Here is a 14,037-nt window from a genome sequence, read left to right on the forward strand (position 1 = left end):
GGGTGTACTTAGAAAGTCATGAAACAGATAACCACTGATGTGTTATATATATTCCTAGTTATATACACAGTGAGTCACTGACTAGCTACTAGTTATATCCTCAGTGAGTCACTGACTAGCTACTAGTTATATCCTCAGTGAGTCACTGACTAGCTACTGCTCAGTTATATCCTCAGTGAGTCACTGACTAGCTACTAGTTATATACACAGTGAGTCACTGACTAGCTACTAGTTATATACACAGTGAGTCACTGACTAGCTACTGCTCAGTTATATCCTCAGAGAGTCACTGACTAGCTACTGCTCACTTATATCCTCAGAGAGTCACTGATTTCCCCTGGTCCTTTGCTGTGTGTCCTCCCCTTTCCCCTCTCTCCATTCTCCTCTCTACCTCTCTTCCTGTCTCTCACTGCATCTTCATGAATAAAGCATCAAAATGCAAAAAGAAAAGATAAACAACTAAAGTCATTACACTGGCCATATCCTTTTGAGGACAATTCCGGTCTGGCTGATATATCCATGGTTACGGTCTCCTATCCTCTCACAGAATCAATATCGTTTGGCAAACATGGACCAATCCTTCGGAAGAGCATTCAGCGTGCGCCTGCGACGAATGTCAACAATGGCTAGATAGCATCTCCGTCTTGTTGAGTCAATGTGATCGGTCAGTCGTTTGTGGACCACAATATCACAGTGAATCACCGTACTTCACAAGTACTTTACAAGATGTCTTATCAAAGACCAAGGTGCTGTTTGCTTTTGTTGAAATCGGTGGCAGGCAGGTTTATGATTAAAGAATCATGCTATTGGTGACAAAGGTTTTAGTGAAGCTAGGAGAGGGATTACGATCGTGAGATCACCCAGCTCTGCATTGTCCTTTAAATCCCCTGACTGAATCCATCTGTGTATATTTATATGTCGCAATACTGCAGGGAGAAGATCCACTACATCAGAACGGAGGGTTCCCAGGCGCTGGAGAAGCTGTCGTGTGATGCAGACCTGGTCATACTGCTGAGGTAAAGGTTCTAGAGGAGAACATAAGTCCTACTGAGATAAAGGTTCTGGAGGAGAACATGAGTCCTGCTGAGGTAAACGTTCTAGAGGAGAACATGAGTCCTACTGAGGTAAAGGTTCTAGAGGAGAAGATGAGTCCTACCGAGGTAAAGGTTCTAGAACATGAGTCCTACTGAGGTAAAGGTTCTAGAGGAGAACATAAGTCCTACTGAGATAAAGGTTCTGGAGGAGAACATGAGTCTTACTGAGGTAAAGGTTCTGGAGGAGAACATGAGTCCTACTGAGGTAAAGGTTCTAGAGGAGAAGATGAGTCCTACCGTGGTAAAGGTTCTAGAGGAGAACATGAGTCCTACTGAGGTAAAGGTTCTAGAGGAGAACATAAGTCCTACTGAGATAAAGGTTCTGGAGGAGAACGTGAGTCTTACTGAGGTAAAGGTTCTGGGGGAGAACATGAGTCCTGCTGAGGTAAAGGTTCTGGAGGAGAAGATGAGTCCTACCGAGGTAAAGGTTCTAGAGGAGAACATGAGTCCTACTGAGGTAAAGGTTCTAGAGGAGAACATAAGTCCTTCTGAGATAAAGGTTCTGGAGGAGAACATGAGTCTTACTGAGGTAAAGGTTCTGGAGGAGAACATGAGTCCTGCTGAGGTAAACGTTCTAGAGGAGAAGATGAGTCCTACTGAGATAAAGGTTCTGGAGGAGAACATGAGTCCTGCTGAGATAAAGGTTCTAGAGGAGAACATGAGTCCTACTGAGGTAAAGGTTCGAGGGGAGAAGATGAGTCCTACTGAGATAAAGGTTCTGGAGGAGAAGATGAGTCCTGCCGAGGTAAAGGTTCTAAAGCGTTCTTCTGTTGTTTACCTTTAGTTTATTCGAGGAGGAGATCATGTCCTTCGTGGCTCCTCACGCCCTCCACACCAGTCGGGGATTCTCCCCTCGCAGCTCCCCCATCGCTTCGCCTCACAGCTCTCCTGGTAGGTCTGCTGCACCCTACTGTATCTCCTACTGTACCCTACTGTATCTCCTACTGTACCCTACTGTATCTCCTACAGTACCCAACTGTATCCTACTCTAAACCCATGTTCATATCTGCATCTATTATCTCTGGTGAAGGGATAATGTCCATGTCTCCATCTCTATGTTCATGTCTCCATCTCTATGTTCATGTCTCCATCTCTATGTTCCTGTCGCCATCTCTATGTTCATGTCTCCATCTCTATGTTCCTGTCGCCATCTCTATGTTCATGTCTCCATCTCTATGTTCATGTCTCCATCTCTATGTTCATGTCTCCATCTCTATGTTCATGTCTCCATCTCCATCTCTATGTTCATGTCTCCATCTCTATGTTCCTGTCGCCATCTCTATGTTCATGTCTCCATCTCTATGTTCCTGTCGCCATCTCTATGTTCATGTCTCAATTTCTATGTTCATGTCTCCATCTCTATGTTCATGTCTCCATCTCTATGTTCCTGTCGCCATCTCTATGTTCATGTCTCCATCTCTATGTTCATGTCTTCATGTTATGTTTGTGAAATAGAGCACAGCTTACTTGGTTATATTTTCGTAAATATCTCCATCAAGTAATGACCCCATTATAAATATACACACACACACACACATACCACACACACACACACACACAACACTCAAAGAGAAACACACAGACACACACCACTACACACACACACACACACACACACACACACACTCCCTCATACCACTTTATCAGAGTTCTATCAAAGGAAGAGGTTCCCTGTCTGGCTGCTCCCTACCTCTGTGCTGCTCATTATTCTCCTTTAAACTCTTCCTTGTCAAACCGTGACCTGGAAAAGCCTTTCTCCGCTTGTATTATTATCTCTGGGCACAGCAGGGCCTGAATAACGTCTTAGAGACCTCAGCAGCCGTCTCCCAGAACTTCAAGAAATGTGGGCAAAAGAGAACAAGCAAACAACACAATTAATCCACCGGGACACAAACTGTGTGTGTGTGCCCGTACGTGTGTGTGTGTGTGTGTGTGTGTGTGTGTGTGTGTGTGTGTGTGTGTGTGTGTGTGTGTGTGTGTGTGTGTGTGTGTGTGTGTGTGTGTGTGTGTGTGTGTGTGTGTGTGTGTGTGTGTGTGTGTGCTTGTGCCTGTGTGTGCAGGCCTACAGAGGGCCCCGGCCCCGGCTCCGTATCGTCGAGACTTTGAAGCCAAACTACGAAACTTCTCAAGGAAGCTGGAGGCTAAAGGCTACGGCCAGGGGCCGGGCAAGATGAGGTAAGTCCCCTGATCTCTGATCACGACCAAGGAGAACACACGCATAGCTTTACTGGACACAGAGTTGACTGTTCATGTCTGGGTAATAAGAGTTGAGAAGTAAAGGAGCCAGAAAGACCGTGATGAAGTTCTGGTCTCCCGCAGGTTGTTGGTCAGGAGGGATCATCTCCTGGAGGGGACCTTCGACCAGGTCATGGCGTTCTCCCGCAAAGAGCTGCAGAAGAACAAGCTCTACGTCAGCTTCCTGGGGGAGGAGGGGTATGTTCACGCTTTGACCTTTCACGTCACACACAACCATTGACGCTATTGACAGAATTAATCAATATGTTGAGCTATTACATCTCTCCTTAACCTCAAGAGTTGTTCCTGTTTTGGTGTTTACTTCCTGTGTGGTGCCGACTTCCTGTTGTGGTGATGACTTCCTGTTGTGGTGATGACTTCCTGTTGTGGTGCTGACTTCCTGCTGGGGTGCTGACTTCCTGTTGTGGGGTTGACTTCCTGTTGTGGTGTTGACTTCCTGTTGTGGTGGTGACTTCCTGCTGTGTTCAGGTTGGACTACAGCGGCCCCTCCAGAGAGTTCTTCTTCCTGTTGTCCCAGGAGCTCTTCAACCCGTACTACGGCCTGTTTGAATACTCCGCCAACGACACCTACACCCTTCAGATCAGCCCCATGTCTGCGCTGGTGGAGAACCACCTACAGTGGTGAGGAGAACCTCCATCTGCTGTGAAGCTCGCAGACCTCATAATCATCACAATTTGAGGCACTGGTGTTAATGGTTAACTTATTACTCATTTTATTCAAATGAATTTCATGGATTCTTTAGAATCTGTCTGTGAATGTATTTTAAGGACTCTTGGGAAAAAAACAAAAACATGTTTGATTTTATTGTAAGACATGTTTTTATGTGGAGCACATTGAGTGTATGAAATGTGCTGTATAAATAGAGTTGATACACACACAAAAATGCAAAGACTTCCAAATAGGATGGTTAGAATCCCTTTCTGATTTGTGTGTTTGTGCGTGTGCAGGTTCCGTTTCAGCGGGCGTATCCTGGGCCTGGGCCTCATCCACCACTACCTGCTGGATGTCTTCTTCACCCGGCCCTTCTACAAAGCTCTCCTCAGACTGTGAGCAACTCAGAGTTGTCGGATTGGTCTGTCGACAGCTGCCTGAACCGATGCTGTTTGTGATGTTCTTAAGAAACAGTTTTAGATCCGATTTTATAATTATCATCAGAATAGAACCACAACTGGGTTTACCTTTAATGACTTTAACGTGGTCAGGTCAGGGAACAAAAGTCTGCACTAGGATGCAAACATTCAGGGAAAAATTGGCCTCAAGTTAGTAAGTCAGGGCGCCGTTTGGACCGTTTGCCCCCCCCCTGTTTGTTTGGCGCGGTGTGAACTCATCGAACTCTGAGGCGGCCAAACTAACTCTGTTCCACCTCACGGGGAATGCTGGTTCGGTTCACTTCAGGAGTGGAAGTCTTCCAACCCAACTACAGGAGGCTACCCAAAACACAATGCACTGTGGGTTGGAAATAATATACATATTCAGCTATGTACTGTGTGAATTTTTTGCTGGATTCAAATTATTTAGCTACAGATCTCTCTGATCTCTGACCTCTTGTTTATCTGATCCTCAGAGCTGCACATCTCTGACCTCTTGTATATATGATCCTCAGGGCTACAGATCTCTGGCCTCTTATATATCTGATCTCAGAGCTACAGATCTTTCTGTCCTCTGAGTTCTTGTTTATCTGATCTCAGAGCTTCAGATCTTTTTGACCTCTGACCTCTTGTTTATCTGATCATCAGAGCTACAGATCTCTGACCTCTTATATATCCGATCCTCAGTACTACAGATCTCTTTGACCTCTGACCTCTTATATATTTGACCCTCAGAGCTACAGATCTCTCTGACCTGGAGTACCTGGATGAAGAGTTCCATCAGTCCCTGCAGTGGATGAAGGACAACACCATCACTGACATCCTGGACCTCACCTTCACCGTCAACGAAGAGGTCTTTGGACAGGTTGGTCTTTGGTGTGTTTGTGTGTGTGTGTTAGATTCAGCAAGTGATCCCTTGGCTGGAAGAAAGCACACTGAGAACGGGATTATTGTTGAAGCCTTACGAAGCTAGACTGGGTATCCCCTCCCATTCTGCCAGGGATTTGTATTCTCCCTGCACAAGGGTTTGGAGAAGAAAAATACATTTCTTTCTGCTTCCGATACCTTTTTTGCGGGAGCCAATCACCAAGCTGGCTTTTCCCCTTCCGTGCTATTGGCTGGTTTAACACAATGACGACAGGGAAGCCATGGCAAGCAGCCAATCGTGTACAGAGTCACTTGAACCAGGCCCGTTGATCACGCCTCTTGGGCTGAAGACCAACGTGCAATCTACGATTGCTCTGGCAATAGCCAGACTAGTACAAAGCAGTTCCTTCAATACAAGTCGTCAAGTGCATTTATCGAAGGGGCTGTGGGTGAGATTAGAGAGCAGAAGAGGGCAGCAACCCAAGGAAAAAGCCCTGGCAAGGCATTTCTCCACCATGTTGCGCGATTGCACCTGTGATTAACAGGTCAGACCTGAGCTGGGCGTGGTCTTAAATCATGTCGCAGGTCAAAACACGTTCTCCCCTTCCTCATCACCAAAGGCTGAGGAAAAAGTCTCTTACGAGTTGCACTCAAACGATAGCTCTTAAGTCTTTACCTTTTTATAAAGAGGACTTTTTTCTTTCCATCACGTTCCTGTCCCCAAGGTGACGGAGCGGGAGCTGAAGTCGGGCGGCAGCCACATTCAGGTGACGGAGAAGAACAAGAAGGACTACATCGAACGCATGGTGCGGTGGCGGGCGGAGAGAGGGGTGGGGCAGCAGAACGAGGCGCTTGTCCGGGGCTTCTACGAGGTACACACACAAGCACACGCACACACACACACACACCTTATGAAACATAATCACACACACACAGGCAAAGAAGCACACATACTGCACATTTCCTTAATTTTGCGTGTCCGTCTCTCTGTCTGTCCCGTCTCTCTCTCTCTCTCTCTCTCTCTCTCTCTCTCTCTCTCTCTCTCTCTCTCTCTCTCTCTCTCTCTCTCTCTCTCTCTCTCTCTCTCTCTCTCTCTCTCTCTCTCTCTCTCTCTCTCTCTCTCTCTCTCTCTCTCTCTCTCTCCCATCTCTCCCTGTTCTCTGTCTCTCTCTCTGTTCTCTCTGTGTTCTCTCTCTGTGTTCTCTGTTCTGTGTTCTCTCTCTTTCTCTCTGTGTTCTCTCTCTCTCTGTCTCTCTCTCTCTGTGTTCTCTCTCTCTCTCTCTGTGTTCTCTCGCTCTCCCTCTCTCTCTCTCTGTGTTCTCTCTGCCTCTCTGTTTGTCCCGTCTGTCCCGTATCCCACTCTGTCCCGTCTGTCCCGTCTCCCTGTCTGTCCCGTCTGTCCCGTCTCTCTGTGCTCCTGCGTGTCCTGCCAGGTGGTGGACTCCCGGCTTGTGTCCGTGTTCGATGCCAGGGAGCTGGAGCTGGTGATCGCCGGCACAGCGGAGATCGACCTGAGTGACTGGAGGAGCCACACGGAGTACAGAGGAGGTACATGGTGGAGCCCCACCCCCCCCATCAACACTCAAATGGTGGCGCCAACATCAGCTAGGGGTAACATCAGCTAGGGGTAACATCAGCTAGGGGTAACATCAGCTAGGGGTAACATCAGCGAGGGGTAACATTAGCAGCTAGGGCTAACAATAGCAGCTAGGGGTAACAATAACAGCTAGGGGTAACATCAGCAGCTAGGGGTAACATCAGCCGCTAGGGGTAACATCAGGGTTAACATTAGCGAGGGCTAACTTAAGCTACGGCTAACATTAGCTAATGCTAACGTCAGCCAGGGGTAACATCAGCTATAGCAGGGGTAACATTAGCTAGGGCTAACATCACCTCAGGGAACTTTCTTAGTGAAGGAAACTACAGATGGCCTATAAAGGACATCACCTCCTTTTCTTCGTCTACCGTTTTGAATGTCAACGGGCAGCAGAACAGGACGTGTTTTGCTCCGCTGAACATCAGATATGGAGCAAGAATTCACTCCTTTTTGCCTGCGGCAGTAAAGAAGGGAGGCATCTGAAGTGAGATGTTAAAGGGGAATAATTCATGACCATTTCAGCACTCAAATATATTTGCAGAGAGCTCTCGCCAAACAGCCTATCTGGGTCTTAGTTGTCTCTACGGAAAGAAGTTCAGAGCAAAGAACCCTAACCTCATGGTAGAGACCGGCAGTAACATAGGATTAGACACACCTCTTTTGCAGCATTACGCTATGTAAGTTTACTTTCAGTTTGAAAGTACTTCTCCCTCCCCCAGGTTACCATGACAGTCACGTAGTGATGCTGGTTCTTCCTCCCTTAGGTAACCATGACAGCCACGTAGTGATGCTGGTTCTCCCTCCCGGTAACCATTACAGCCACGTAGTGATGCTGGTTCCCCCTCCCCTAGGTTACCATGACAGCCACGTAGTGATGCTGGTTCTCCCTCCCCAGGTTAACATGACAGCCACGTAGTGATGCTGGTTCCCCCTCCCCTAGGTTACCATGACAGCCACGTAGTGATGCTGGTTCTCCCTCCCTTAGGTGACCATGACAGCCACGTAGTGATGCTGGTTCTCCCTCCCGGTAACCATTACAGCCACGTAGTGATGCTGGTTCCCCCTCCCCTAGGTTACCATGACAGCCACGTAGTGATGCTGGTTCTCCCTCCCTTAGTTAACCATGACCGCCATGTAGTGATGCTGGTTCTCCTTCCCCCAGGTTACCATGACAGCCACGTGGTGATGCGCTGGTTCTGGGCGGCGGTGGAGTGCTTCAACAACGAGCAGCGTCTGCGCCTGCTGCAGTTCGTCACCGGGACGTCCAGCGTGCCGTACGAGGGCTTCTCCTCCCTCAGGGGTTCCAGCGGACTGCGGCGCTTCTGCATCGAGAAGTGGGGCAAGGTCACCTCGCTGCCCAGGTAGGACGGTTCCGACAGATGACTCACCAGCACACACAACAGACAAAACGGGCTTTCGCCGTGGTTAGCTTCTCGCTCATGTGTGCGTGTTTTAAGGGCTCACTTATCTTAAAGTCTTGCTCACATCTTCCTCTTCCACGATCTTTTTGTCTTTTAAAGGCTCACTTATCTTAAAATCTTGCTCACGTCTTCCTCTTCCACGATCTGTTTGTGTTTTAAAGGCTCACTTATCTTAAAGTCGTGCTCACGTCTTCCTCTTCCACGATCAGTTTGTTTTAAAGGCTCACCTATCTTAAAGTCTTGCTCACGACATCTTCCTCCACAATGTGTTTTAAGGGCTCACTTATCTTAGTCTTGCTCACCTCGTCTTCCCTCAGTGTGTTTGTGTTTTAAGAGCCCACTTATCTTAAAGTCCTGCTCACGTCGTCCTCCACAATGTGTTTTAAGGGCTCACTTATCTTAAAGTCTTGCTCACGTCTTCCTCCTCCACGATGTGTTTGTGTTTTAAGGGCTCACTTATCTTAAAGTCTTGCTCACGTCATCTTCCTCCACAATGTGTTTTAAGGGCTCACTTATCTTAAAGTCTTGCTCACGTCTTCCTCCTCCACGATCTGTTTGTGTTTTAAGGGCTCACTTATCTTAAAGTCTTGCTCACATCGTCTTCCTCCACATTGTGTTTTAAGGGCTCACTTATCTTAAAGACTTGCTCACGTCTTCCTCCTCCACGATGTGTTTTTGTTTTAAGGGCTCACTTATCTTAAAGTCTTGCTCACATCTTCCTCCTCCACGATATGGTTCAGGGCTCACTTATCTTAAAGTCTTGCTCACATGTTCCTCCTCCACGATTTGTCTGTGTTTCAGGGCTCACTTATCTTAAAGTCTTGCTCACGTCTTCCTCCTCCACGATGTGCTTCAGGGCTCACTTATCTTAAAGTCTTGCTCACGTCGTCTTCCTCCTCCACGATGTGCTTCAGGGCTCACTTATCTTAAAGTCTTGCTCACGTCATCCTCCTCCATTATGTGTTTCAGGGCTCACTTATCTTAAAGTCTTGCTCACGTCGTCTTCCTCCTCCGCAATGTGTTTCAGGGCTCACACGTGTTTCAACCGCCTGGACCTCCCCCCGTACCCCTCCTTCACCACGCTGCACGACAAGCTGCTGACGGCCGTGGAGGAGACCAGCACCTTCGGCCTGGAGTGATCCCCACACTGCTAATGGCCCTGGTTCAATACCAGTACTGGTTCAGGGAGTGAACCTCATCCTGCTACTGGTTCAGTTCCAGTACTGCTTCAGGACCAGGACCAGTACCAGTACCAGGGAGTGAATCTCTCACCCCGCTACTGGTTTGAGATCAGTACCAGGGAGTGAACCTCACCCTGCTACTGGTTCAGGACCAGTACCAGTACCAGGGAGTGAACCTCTCACCCTGGGACTGGTTCAGTCCCAATACCAGTACTGGTTCAGGGAGTGGACCCCTCACACTGCTACTAGTTCAGTCCCAGTACCGGTTGAGGGAGTGAACCCCTTACCCTGGAAACCATAGAGATGTCAGTCCTGGTTCAGGGTGTGTGTCGGACCTATGAACACATAAGAACACTGGTGTCTTTTGATACATTTGATATTCATATACGGCATAACCAAGGAATCCGTCTCCTATTCTGCTGCATGCACTGAAGCATCGTCTCATCTTCATTGTTATCGCTATTCTCCATAATCATGAGAAATCGTAATCATCTCCATATTCAAGGACTGTAAAGAACAAATGGGACAGAAGAACAATGTCAGCAAAACACGAATATAAAAGCAAGCAATAACTAATAATTCATAGAACATACTCCTATCAAATGTCATTAAAAGAAAAAGAAAATCCTAGCAAAAGGTGCACCAACATCTCATCTTGGAAAGAGATCCCAGTTGAGAGACAGAAGGAAAAGGTCGGTAGACTGAGAGCCGACCCTCTGTGCCTTCCAAAGACATGGCACAACAACGACAAGAACAAGACCGTTCGTATCTCCGGTGAGGAGACTGAGGCTGCTTCAGCCGAGTCTAAAAGAAGAGACTGATGCTGCTTCAGCTGAGTCTAAAAGAAGAGACTGATGCTGCTTCAGCCGAGTCTAAAAGAAGAGACTGAGGCTGCTTCAGCTGAGTCTAAAAGAAGAGACTGAGGCTGCTTCAGCTGAGTCTAAAAGAAGAGACCGAGGCTGCTTCAGCTGAGTCTACAAGGGAAACTGATTTAAGAAACAAAGGGACTATCAAGGCACTCAATAGACTGTAAATCTGAAGAGGCTTTCAGGATAACCTTTTATTTATTTATATATTATTTATTTATGTACATTTACATGTAATATGATTAAATAATAGATAATGACAACATATTTAAAATAATTGTCATACATAAAACATTTGATTGGCCATCAAATGAAGAACATTGAATCTTAATGTTTTGATATGTGAAATGCTCTTCCAGGCTGTGATCCGGAACAATAGATTTATAAAATCTCCTTCTTGGTTCTTAAGACTTGGGTTCTAAAGGGAGTAGTTTTCTTTGTTTGGTGTGGACCACTTCACTGTCCAGGGTCTGGTTCCACCTCAACCAGGGGACCATCTCGTCCTATGAATGATCCTGTACATCTGGATACAGGTCACCTCAGGACCTGATTGTTGAGGTCTAATATGATCCATCAATGCTTAAATTAATATCAAGGCATTCATTGGTGCATCGGTTTATAAATAAACTATATCCTTTAGTAATTAACTCAATTTACAAAGGGGGAATGACTTCAGTCAACTCCTGGGAGTGTCCGAGGAGTGTATATTGCTGCAGAATAATAACAAGGCTCTTATGATTGCTCTGCATAAGCATGATTTCTGAATAGTGTGGAGAGGATATATTTAGTGTTTTTGTCTCTATTTCTATTAATGAGTTGACATCTCGACCCGTCTCTTTTATAGTGACCACAAATGATGCAAACAATTCTGTTAAAAAGGAGTGACTAGGACTTATATATATATATATATATATACAGTCCTGTAACAGTTAGACAATGGGATGACACTTTTTGAATGTTATGTTTCTTTAGTAAATGTACGCTGTACATTTTCTAAACATTGTGTACATAACATACAGCCTTCCGCACGAAAGAGTTTGCCTTTTAATCTTTCTCGATCAACATGTTAATGCCTCTTTAATTGCTGTGTGTGACAAAGGTAATTTATTGTTTTTTATTGTTACTTTTTTTTATGTATTGATTTGGAACAAACTGTCACCAGCCATTCTGTGGTGAGACCGTAATTGTACTGTTGGTGTATTTATAAAAAAAAAATACAGGACACATCATGTTGATGATGTGAGAAGATTCAGGGCACTGGTCTGAATCGAAACAAATGACTTCTCTTATTTAATTACTTAAGCCAACGCTACAATCCACCTCGCTGACTTCACCTGGCTCCTGCAGACAAGCACGCAGGGTTGTGCTGTTGGAAATCTGGTTTATTTTAGACAATGATACATGGCCTGGTACTCCATGCTGCCATGCAGGAGATCACTCTGTGTGTGTGTGTGTGTGTGTGCGTGCGTGTGCATGTGTGTGTGTGTGGCGGGTTCAACCTGTGCTCACTGATTGCTCAATGAGCAGCAGGTGTGACTCAGCCAGCTCCAGAGTCCAATCAGTCTGACTCGGGCCAGGTGAGGCTGCTTAACCAGCCATCATCCACACACATCCACGCACATTTTTGTTTGAATCTGCTATAATAGTATCGGGGGTGATATAAAAACACTATGACGGAGGACACATGAAGGCTGTGATGCCACTTTAACTGATTATATATATAGTATATATACCACTATCTACATACTATACTGAACTTGAACAGTGAACAGAAATTATCTTCAGGAAGCTTTTGATGAATCTTTACCAGACATACAAACATCTCTTGAATTTTATTTGTATTTTTTTAAGTAATATTTACTGTAGGCAGTGGACATATTTTAAGTATGATGTTAATGTTGAGCAAAAAAGGGGAAATATTTGTTTTAGACGATAAACGCCTTTTTTTTTAAGAGAATTTGCAATGAATCCTTGCTTTGTTTTCAAAGCCAAAGTTCGGGATTGTTTCTGAGAACGTGACTTAATGTGAATGAATACTCATGATGCTTGTGGTCTAACCTTACACATGTTACTGAATATCCATTAAAGATCCTTTTTTATTCAATTATGTTTGTCAATCTTTCCTTGACCTTACTGTTTCACAGTGGTTATAGCTGTGCTGAAAGGCTGCAGAAAGAGAACCTGTCTTCCCACTTTGAACAGGCCGTTAAGATTAAACCTAGAGTTATTTCATCTCTGGACCATTTCCTAGCACGGTGCCGTTTATTTTACTGCCTATTTCCAATCGCCAGGATCAGATCACTGCACCACCACCAGCCTCCTGAACCACCTGACCTCAGAGTAGCCTCCTGCACCCCTGAAAAGCTCCTTACCCCCCACGCTCCACCTTAGCTCGAACCCCACGCTCCACCTTACCCCCCCCCCCAAGCATCAACAGTTGCTCAACTCAAACTATTTGTAGGTCATTTATATATAACTGTATTTTTTAGCTGTATAAAAATAAAAACAAAGTCCCTCCATCTTTGGTCTCCCAGAAAGGAATTTAATATAAGATCAGCCTACAGCTCATGTCAATATTTGATGAAAGAAACATCTGTGAGGTTTTAGATCGGCATTGAAAGCCTAGAGGAGTGAAATACAAAGCCTTTAACGTCTACGGGTTAGAATGGGGAATGCAGACCATTGCTTCCACCCTGTGGCAGAAGAGAGCGTAGCAGCTACTATTATACAACACTGTAAACTAGCTACCTTGGTCTGTTCAGAGGTTATACTTGACATTACATTTCACCTGACCTACTTATTGTTCCAAAATCTCATCGGTACGTTTTGTTTCCAAGGAAACGCCCCTCACCACAACTGGAACCCAAACCAATCCGCCGCAGCCTGAGGGCCCTTGAAGAAAAGAAATATATCTATGTATCTATAGATCTACATAGAGAGATAAACTCTCAATAAAGAGATAGATGTAAATCTGTCTCTACATAGAGATAGATATACATTTATCTCTATATGGAGAGAGATACATCCATCTCTACATAGAGTGCTTATATCTATATGGAGATAACATATCTATATAGAGAGTGTATATCATATATTTATCTATATTGATACTTCCATTTCTATATAAAGAGTGTATATCTCTATTTCCATATAGAGACAGATACATCTATCTATATCTCTAAAGAGATACACATATCTCTATATAGAGTGTATTGGTGGTATGTAGGAGAAGGAGGGTAGTGATGTATTTCTTAACCTCACCATATGCTGGTTATTCCCAACGTAGGGGACTTGGTGATGTCAGGTCGGATCAGGGTCGGGGTAACCACGGTGACCGGGGGAGGACCACTCTCCTCTGCCCAGGTAGCCATCAGCCACCTGCAGGCAGGCCTGGTGGTCCCTCGCTGCCCACAGCATCGGGATAGGTCCAGATGGGTCAAGACAGGTCCAGGACAGACAGACAGACAGACAGACAGACAGACAGACAGACAGACGCATATATATATAGATATATATAGATATATATATATATATATAGATATAGATATATTGTAGAAATAGTGTTTTGTTTGTATTGGTATGTTTTGATAAACAGCATCTATTTGACCAAAGTGTGTACTTTTATAAAATGTTCGGTTCAAATTCCTGTTGCATGCATCGGACAAT

At 45.3% G+C, this 14,037-nt stretch overlaps 1 protein-coding gene across 1 annotated transcript in view; it reads left to right on the top strand.

Annotated features, from left to right (window-relative positions):
• Positions 1-12,485, top strand: part of LOC130376998 (E3 ubiquitin-protein ligase HECW1-like) — a 29,662-nt gene extending 17,177 nt beyond the window's left edge. Inside the window, exons 19-29 of the mRNA XM_056583942.1 lie at positions 933-1,016; positions 1,879-1,985; positions 3,155-3,269; positions 3,414-3,527; positions 3,819-3,971; positions 4,299-4,397; positions 5,175-5,304; positions 6,032-6,178; positions 6,740-6,854; positions 8,066-8,264; positions 9,352-12,485. Coding sequence (XP_056439917.1) covers positions 933-1,016; positions 1,879-1,985; positions 3,155-3,269; positions 3,414-3,527; positions 3,819-3,971; positions 4,299-4,397; positions 5,175-5,304; positions 6,032-6,178; positions 6,740-6,854; positions 8,066-8,264; positions 9,352-9,463 — 1,375 coding nt within the window. The 3' untranslated portion in view covers positions 9,464-12,485. The remainder of the gene's footprint in view (positions 1-932; positions 1,017-1,878; positions 1,986-3,154; positions 3,270-3,413; positions 3,528-3,818; positions 3,972-4,298; positions 4,398-5,174; positions 5,305-6,031; positions 6,179-6,739; positions 6,855-8,065; positions 8,265-9,351) is intronic.
• Positions 12,486-14,037: the final 1,552 nt, after the last annotated feature.

Source organism: Gadus chalcogrammus, chromosome 23 (genome assembly GCF_026213295.1).
Source record: "Gadus chalcogrammus isolate NIFS_2021 chromosome 23, NIFS_Gcha_1.0, whole genome shotgun sequence".
In the NCBI taxonomy this organism is placed as follows: domain Eukaryota; kingdom Metazoa; phylum Chordata; class Actinopteri; order Gadiformes; family Gadidae; genus Gadus; species Gadus chalcogrammus.